Source organism: Ipomoea triloba, chromosome 5, assembly GCF_003576645.1.
Source record: "Ipomoea triloba cultivar NCNSP0323 chromosome 5, ASM357664v1".
In the NCBI taxonomy this organism is placed as follows: Eukaryota; Viridiplantae; Streptophyta; class Magnoliopsida; order Solanales; family Convolvulaceae; genus Ipomoea; species Ipomoea triloba.
The window spans coordinates 97,479-106,363 of NC_044920.1; the positions used below are offsets into that span (position 1 = coordinate 97,479).

At 34.1% G+C, this 8,885-nt stretch overlaps 1 protein-coding gene across 1 annotated transcript in view; it reads left to right on the forward strand.

The window, feature by feature from the left end:
- The first annotated feature begins 2,127 nt into the window (after window positions 1-2,127).
- LOC116019733 overlaps window positions 2,128-8,885 on the forward strand; it is a 10,813-nt gene continuing 4,055 nt past the window's right edge. Inside the window, exons 1-7 of the mRNA XM_031260043.1 lie at window positions 2,128-2,496; window positions 2,772-2,841; window positions 3,377-3,501; window positions 3,832-3,940; window positions 4,872-4,935; window positions 5,022-5,077; window positions 7,030-7,137. Coding sequence (XP_031115903.1) covers window positions 2,270-2,496; window positions 2,772-2,841; window positions 3,377-3,501; window positions 3,832-3,940; window positions 4,872-4,935; window positions 5,022-5,077; window positions 7,030-7,137 — 759 coding nt within the window. The 5' untranslated portion in view covers window positions 2,128-2,269. The remainder of the gene's footprint in view (window positions 2,497-2,771; window positions 2,842-3,376; window positions 3,502-3,831; window positions 3,941-4,871; window positions 4,936-5,021; window positions 5,078-7,029; window positions 7,138-8,885) is intronic.

Here is an 8,885-nt window from a genome sequence, read left to right on the forward strand (position 1 = left end):
GCATGGGCTACATCCTTTTCTTCGGTTTTAATGCATCCAATTACTGGTCTAATATTTTGGGTTTGCAGAACAACCATTTTCATTCTCTTTCTTCCTCTCTCTCCAACCAACATGGCATTTGCACTGACGTTATTCCCAAAATAATTGCTGATGTAGATGCTCTAAGTGATTTTTTTTTTTTTGGTGTAATGGGTTGACCCTAATTCATAATTGTGGGTTGTCGAACTTATCCCATGGGTTTATTAAACTAAAATTGAAAAATAAAAGTGAGTATTCACATTTGGTGAAGCAAGATGAGTTAAAAAAATTCCATCCATGATGTTGACGAGTTAGAACGAGATAATGTTGATAAAATTATATTTAGTGTATTCGCGTATGTTTGTATATATAGATATATGTGTGCGCGTATTCTTTTTTTTTTTTTTTTTTTTTTGTTGGGAAGCTCACGAGTTAATTCGTAGTACAATCGGGCTAACTCACATGACCCGTATTTTCATGAGTCAAAATTTTTTAAAGTTTTAACTCTATCTATGACGATTTGGATTAGGACTAGTTAACAGGCTTGGAACAGGTTTGACACGCATGTTCCTGATCAACAGGTTCCTAATTCTTTGTACATACACTTGATATTTATACCAATCATCAATGCCATGTATGCAAGCATGCACCCTATCAACTTATTCTTCTCCTTATCAATCCCCACAACTCTTTATGCTTTATTTATTTTTCTTGGGAAAATGATCAAATAAGCCCCTGAAAATTATATAAAAAGTCAATTAGGTCCCCCTGAACATTATACAAAAAGTCAATTAGGTCCCCAAACTTTTAAAAGGTGCAATTAAACACATGAACTCATGATTTTAGTGCATTGCACCCATTTAACCGGTTAACTCCAGGTAACCTTCAGTAAATACTTCCATGGCAGCTGACTTGTCAATACCTAGCTTGCCACATAAGCAAAGTAAAGAAAGAATAACAAAATAAAAACAATTAAAAAGAAAACTCAGTGGAACTTCCCCCACGGCCCCACCTCTGAGAACAAATTCCTAACTTCCTGCCATGGAGTTCTCTCTTTTCGACAACACCTTGAAGACTTGAAGTCGAAATCGTACGATCGTCGGAATCTATGATGAGCTCATGCTCTTAGGGCACCTCTACAACAATGACATTAACAGTGCTCAAGTTTTGTCGAAGACGATATCGACCGTGATGAAGGAGGACCGGCACGGTTTGGAAAATTGGGCAGAAGCTATGGACTATGAATTATGCCAGAGTTCATGAGGCTTTACGTGAGTATGAATGGAGCCCAAAGCTAAGCCTCTACGTGACTACTGTCAACGATGGCTAAGAACATTTCTGGGTTCTTCAAAGCTATGCCTAGGTTCTTCAAACTGTTCTCTCACTTCTCTTATCTCCTGTGCCGCAACCTTCACAGCTTGTTTTTCGTCTCCATTTTCGAACACATCCATATCTCCTCTTTCTCATCTCCTCTCCGTTTTCAAAACACACAACTTTTATTCTTTCCTCTCCACTTTCGTATTTTATCCTTTCGTCTCCATCTTTGAAACCCAACGGTTTTGACCAGCGGAGATGGGCTGCAGCGGCTTGCTTAGACCTTTGCTGGAGGTGTTTGACTGGAAGTGGAGTGGTTTGACCGGCGGAGATTAGCGGTAGCGAAGTGATTTGACCAATATTTGAGGTGTTTGGTTGGCAGTGGACTAATTTAACTGGCGGAGATCAACGACAACGGCGAAGTTCGGCAATCGCTGGTAGTTAGTACAAAACATTGCGGCAACAATGACAGTCAATAGTTGTTTTGATTTTTTTTTAAAAACTTTACTTGTGTGGCTAGCTAGATATTGACAAGTCAGCAGCCATGGAAGCTTTTACCGGATGTTAACGGGAGGTTAACCGGCTGAAGGGGTGAAATGAGCTAAAATTACAAGTTCATGTGCTTAATTGCACTTTTTGAAAGTTTAAGAGTCCAATTAATTTATTTGAGGGTTTATTTGATCATTTTCCCTTCTTAATTTGTATTCACATGAAAAGGTGAGAAGAGGTAACTTGCAAACTATTGAATATACCCATAAAAAGGTGAGAAGAGGTAACTAAGTAACTTGCAAACTACTCCGTATAATAAATCAAAGACTTTTCTCGGGCAGACGGAGTCTGGGAACAAGAGAGCTGAATTGTGTGAGCAGTGGGCGAGTTTTTGTGAATACGTGAAGTGATTTCGCTACCTTGGCTGGGTGATAGATAGGACGCAGGTATGAGCAGTTGGCTATGCGCGCCGGCGCCGCATATTCATTTTCATCCCCCCTACAGCGACTCCGCTCTGTTATTTCACAAACGGATCCGTTTCAGTATGTCTCAGTTGTTTATCAGAAATAGTAATTCTGGGCGTTGCAAAAGAATCAAAGTTGGCAGCTTTAATGATAACAGTATAAGCAATCAACCGGAAAGAAGCGGAATTCAGCTTTACCGAGATATTGAAAGGTCGTCTCTCTCGATTTCGTTTTCGATTTACGGAAATTAGAGCAAGTTGTTCAATTCAAATATACTACTACTAGCATCCTGTTGTTTGCTTTTGGAAGAAAAGCAGAGTCCAGAATCCGGGAGTGTCTTCCGATCCTGTTAGCTGATAGATAAGCCATATACCATCCACTGCACAGCTTCCTTAACCTCTTTGTTTTCGCTTTATCGTTTCATACTACCGACTTCTCTCCTGATTTTAAACACAATAGTAAAGCATGCTTCTGCTTTATATACAGATTACTTACAGATACGGTGAAGCAATCTCAAGATGCTTGGGGAACCTCAAAAGACTGGAAGGAAGTTGAGGTGTTTAACTGAAAATGATAGTCTTCTAGTTTGATATTTTGAATTGTCTGACATACTTTGGAATTGCATCTGAAAGTGAAGATTTTCTCCAGCTACTTTCACTTTTCCAATTCATTCTGATCAATTTTTGTTAGCCTCAATTCCTCAGGGTAATAGAGTCAATTTTACATTATGACCTTTGCAAAACTTCCATTTGATTCTCATTGATATAGCTGAAGGTTAATGAAATTTTGACTACACTAAATCCTTTTGAACAGGCACAGTCTGTTTAATATTATTCTTAATGAGAACAAATATATCTAGACATAATTTGGAGCTAAAATTATGCCCATTGTTTTTTTTTTTTTTTTTTTTTTTAAATAAGATCTTATCTTTTAAGAAAGTTGTGGCAAATATTGCAGTTAACTTAGAGAATAACAAGTGCACCACTTTCTACATTAGAAGCTAAATGGAGAAAATAAATAAATAAATAAAATTCTGCCATTTTTCTTGAGGGAATTGTGATGTGATGTCAAATACTTTGCAAGAATTTCAGGGAGCATGGGTATTGGGACCAATAAATACAAAGCCAAGGCTGATTGTACACTTCGTTGGAGGCATTTTTGTAGGGGCTGCTCCTCAGCTTACCTACCGCTTATTCCTAGAGCGCCTGGTTGAAAAGTGAGTGCCTCATGCCTAGTTTTATTTAATATATATATCTGAAAAGAAAGAAAACAATTGGAAATATACAAATATACTCCTAGAGCGCCTGTAACTTTGAGCCTATTCAGTTGTATATTTCCAATTGTTTTCTTTCTTTTTCATTTTTACTCAAGTCTTTTGTATTGAACACATTGGTTGCATCTTTCCCATTTGAATGAAAGATTCTTTACTCCCCTGTGCTTCTAAACAACGTCCTTCTCCAGTTCTTTCTTGCATATTCTATTTTACTTTTTTTTTTTTTTAAAAAAATTGATGATAATGTAGTTGCTTTTTATGCTTTCTGGACAGGGATATATTGGTGATTGCTACGCCTTATGCTAGTGGTTTTGACCACTTCTTCATTGCAGATGAAGTGCAGTTCAAATTTGATAGGTGTCTTAGATTTCTCCAGGAAACAGTGAGTTTCAAATTTTTCTTGCTAAGATCAGACATTTACTTACTAATTATTATTGCTAGTACTAGTAAAATATATGTGTGCTGCATGTGTTCAAACTTCAAAGTATGATGCAAGTGAAAATATAAAAACTTTGTTTTAATAGATGCTGTATGATCTATACTGGTCATCTTGTTTGACCATTTTATAGTCATTTAAACCATTTTCCTTCTCTTTCTGTTGATACTGCATTTTTTATTTTTTTATTTTTTCAAAAGATGTAATGCTTTCTTTATCAGTATCATTACAATCCAATTTGACGAGTCCAAATTTCTCAATAGCATTATCGAGCAGGTTAATATGTTGGATTTGGTAGTTCCACAATTAGTACGAGTAGTTTGATAGTTAAATCCATGCATTTTAGAGCGCATAGGATATTATCTCTAAAAGAACAAAACTTCTTCAATTTTATTTTTGGGAGTGAAAAGAGACTTCTACTGTACAAAAGAATACTAAATGAACAATGATATAAATGATGTGGACAAATGTGATCCTAGATATGAATTAAGATGATTCTACTCCAATCAAGTATAGTAACATGAGATGATGAGAAGGAAAAAAAGTTTAAGAAAATCTGAAAATGGTACAACAACCTACCTAAAAAGTGAATATCTGTTCAACTAATGTTTTTTTTTAATCATGGGCATGTTACATTATATTTCTTACATATTTATATAATGAAATTTTAGGAAACACATTCTTGAACTTAATTAAGTTTTATATGAATATGTATAGTGTTTCCAAGTAAGTAATTATTAATTAGCAAAGTAAAAAGAAAATTTAATATTTAAATAAAGGGTATTTTAGTCTTCACAAAAAGAATGAACATAAGGCATATAAAGTTTAGGTTATTATCATTGCTATTGTTGCTTATGTGATTACTTTCGCTTTACAGGTACAAGATCTTCCTATTTTTGGCATTGGCCACTCGTTGGGGTCTGTTATTCACCTTTTGATTGGTATGCTCGAATTTCACTTGGTATATTTAATATGTAAAAGAACAATTGATCTCCATCAATTGATCATATTTTTTTGTGACAATCAGGCTCAAGATATGCTGTTCAGAGAAGTGGGAACATATTAATGTCATTTAACAATAAGGTACTTAGTGAATTGGTTTTTGAACACTAATGGTTTGAAGTAAATGTTTTTTTTTAATAGTGTTTTAATCTAAGATTGGGCCAAGGTCACTTGATTGGGCTATAATGCACATGGGCCAAACAACATTAAAAGATTAAATCCAATCAATTGGCTAGTCTAACCCATGACCTTATAAACCCATATGTTCTCTCTTATATTTTCTGTGGGACTCTTAAAAAATAGTAATAATTGTGTTTATTAGCTCAGGAAAATATGCAAAAGTGTTTAGAAGATACAACTTAAGGAGCCATATTTCATGATGTGGAGGATTTGAAGTTCTTTTCCCAATTTTTGAGATAACAATAGTGGCAATCCCTTAACTAGATAGTTTTACATCAAATTTGGTAAAACATTTTATTGGCCTTTGGGAGGAGAAGAGAAGGTGGGAAATTTTCACTTGTCCCTTGATGCTTGAAAGTTTGACTGTCAAGAAATTTAAGAGGAAAATGAAGCAGCATTACTAAATTTCTCTACAAGGTCTCATCTTGCATATACATTTATTCGTACACTTTTTTTAATAAAGCTGAATAGTGATCCCTCAAGACGTCTAATGTCACCTAATTCCAACTTTCTGGACCGGATGAAAATATAATATGTTTCCTCAAGGAATGACACTTGTATAGCTTTATGGGGGGTGGGGGGATGTAGAAAAAGTTGAAAAGAATACAAATAAAGCTTCAATTTTATAAATACAACACACTTTGTAACATGTTTAAGAACTGGAAATTGTGTTGAAAAACAATTATAAACCTAAAGGTTGTGGATCTTATATACGTATAATCCTATATGTCAAGAGTTTTAATAATTGTGCCAGAGGTCTAAGAAGTGCTAACATGAGTAAAATGCACACCCATATGTATGTATGTGACATTCTTTATTCTCACCTAATCAAACTAAAAGCTAATGAGGCCCTGACATATACAGGAGAATTCCTGGATGATTAAATATTTACTGGAAGTTAGGAGACCAAAGTGTTCTATAGTCCAGCATGAAGTCCAATATTTTATAATGCTGGAAGTTGGAATGTAAATTTTGTAAATATTTACACACATGATATTTTAGTTGCACGGATGAAATATTGTCATGCTACTTTAACTAGTCTTGTTTTACATGGTAATTAAAATTTGAAATGATGGATGTGAGATCTGCAACCTAATAAATATGATCATGTATATGCCTGGTTTCTGAATTTTATGTCTTTACTCAGTGAAAAGATCAAATCAAATATCATGTTCATTTATTTGTCTGATATTCAAGCACATTGTTTCTAGGAATGCTTTATCAGTTCTTTTTTTCTCCATTCATATATGTTCAAAACTTCAATTTAAGTAGAAAATTGTCTTTATTCCTCCATTCATACAGTCCTGGTTTGGAAGTGGGTAAAATTTCAAGTGATTTGGTGAACTCAATATAAATTCCATTCACAATATATACCTCCTTTTATCTATTAGTTTTTGTTATGTTTTTTATTGGTGAATTCATACTGCATTTTGTCTGTTGTGTCTAAGAAAAATCATATTCACTGCTTAAGTACACTTCTACTCTAATTTGGTTTATAAATATATGGGACCAGAGGTTGTCTTTGATGAGAAGAAAACTCCAATTTCTGTAGCTTGGATGAAGTTCTGGAATGATATTCAGTTACTAAAACTCCATTTTTTCTTCTTTTTAAACATTGTTATCTTCAGTGGATCCTTCCTTGCAAAAAGGGGAGGAAGAGGTGTGTGATCCATTGGATATAATGCAAAAATTTCAATATATTGAAACAGTACGACTCTACAACAGTAGCCTTGTGTAGCTAGGGTATCGGTGCCCTTTTTAAGGCCCCAGCACTTGAGGATATTGGATAACATCTTGTCACATTCAGTAATTTTTAAATTAAGAAATTTGAAGACATCTTCAATTAATTTCAGGAAGCTAGCCTTGCAATTCCATTGTTCTCACCCGTCCTTGTCCCGATGGCTCAAAGCATTGGACCATTTCTTTCACAGATTGCAACTTCACCAACAGTTCGTCTTGGGGTAAGTGTTTAAACTTTACCAACATTGTAAATCTAATTTTCTTACTTTCCCTGAAATCCATATAATCTGTATTTTGTCTAATTTTTATGAACATGTTATAATTAAAATTTGGTGTTGTCTTGTAGTGATATTGTCTAAAGAAATTGTTTAACTCAATACATTTCTATGTCATTGTGATGATGTGTTGGAATGACACCATTAGATGTTTATCAGAAATGCAAGTTATCAACAATGGAATTAAAGTGAGTGTTTTGAAGCTCAGACAAAATTGCTGGTCATATTAGTTGGGCTGTCTATACTCTATAGGTCAATTTTCTGGTCCAGGTAATTGGGTAGCACTTATAATCACTAAGGTCCAACAATCATTGATCTACTTTGATCTTCTGGTTGAGCTGCAGACCTGTGTGAATGGTGCAACTTCTATCAAACTGGACAATCTCCTGTCTATATTCACACTGGATCTGTTTCATAGATGCTGCCTCAGTCACATAATTCAGTTGAAACTAAAAAGTATTTTGCTCACACCTTAGTTAATTGGCATCAACAAGTGTACAACTTTTGCCCAAAATGGTATTTCAATGCTATAGAAAGAGGAAAAGTAAAGAGAGAAGAAGACAGGTAGGCAACTACTTTTGTAATTTGTCTGTTTGTTTTACAGTTTGCAAGAAGGTCCAAATCTTCCATGGAAAAAAAGTGAAAACAATTTAAACACTACATTCCTTATGCTAACTGGCTCAACCTTTTGAACTATGGACTCTTGACCCAATTAATTTCATGAATCATTGAATGGTTTGGATTTCTAAACCCTTAATAAACTCATGAAACAGGTTTGATTATTTTTGCAATTTACAACTCTTCTATTGCTTTTGTAAAAAGAATTGAGTTTAATGAAGTTGACTTGCATCAATCATTGTTCTGTTCATTTTCCTGAGTCATTGAGTGGTCTGAGTAGTAGAGTCCTAGGGTTTAATCATTTTGCCCCTTTTACAGATCATCTGCCCTTGTGCTTTAGTGAATTAAAGTTTTTTTTATTTTTTATTTTTTTATTTTTTTTTATTTTTAAATACTTCTCAAATAGAAATTACAACACAAGTGACACCCCCTGAGAACAATATGAGAAAAAATCAACTATGCAGGAGCATGTTCAATGCAGACCTCTGGATGTATTTGTTACTACATATCTGCATGCCCAAACCTCCCACTTTTGTACTGTAGTTCAATTTGGGCGAATTGAATTTTAATGTGCTCTTAGGATGGGTCAATAACAAATTATATGAAATTTAACTCATTTAACATTAACTATTTTATTCAATATATCATGTTATTTGTTTTTGGGAAAATCCTACTTCTTGTTATGCGCTTTGTAGTAACCTTTTGAAATGTGGTCCCTCAATTGTTTAGTGAGTTGTTAGTTTAGTCCTTTTGGTAATGGAATTGCTGGACGATATTTGTGTTGTTTAGGTTTCTTATGGTCTTTGGTAATTTCTCATTTCCTACCTGAATTTCCTTCCATAAACAACCTATATTAGTGTTGTTTCCCTTTCTCTAACCCAAAATAATGATACTCTTCCATAAATGACCTATATTTTTATTCCATAAACAATCTTTGTTTCATGTATTACTTGGAAACTTGTCTTCAAGCCATAGTGATTCAGCTGAATGAAGGGAAATTGAGAGAGGAAATGAGAAGTTATTAAAAAAAAAAAAAAAAAAAAAAAAAAAAAAAAAAAAAAAAAACCAAAAAAAAA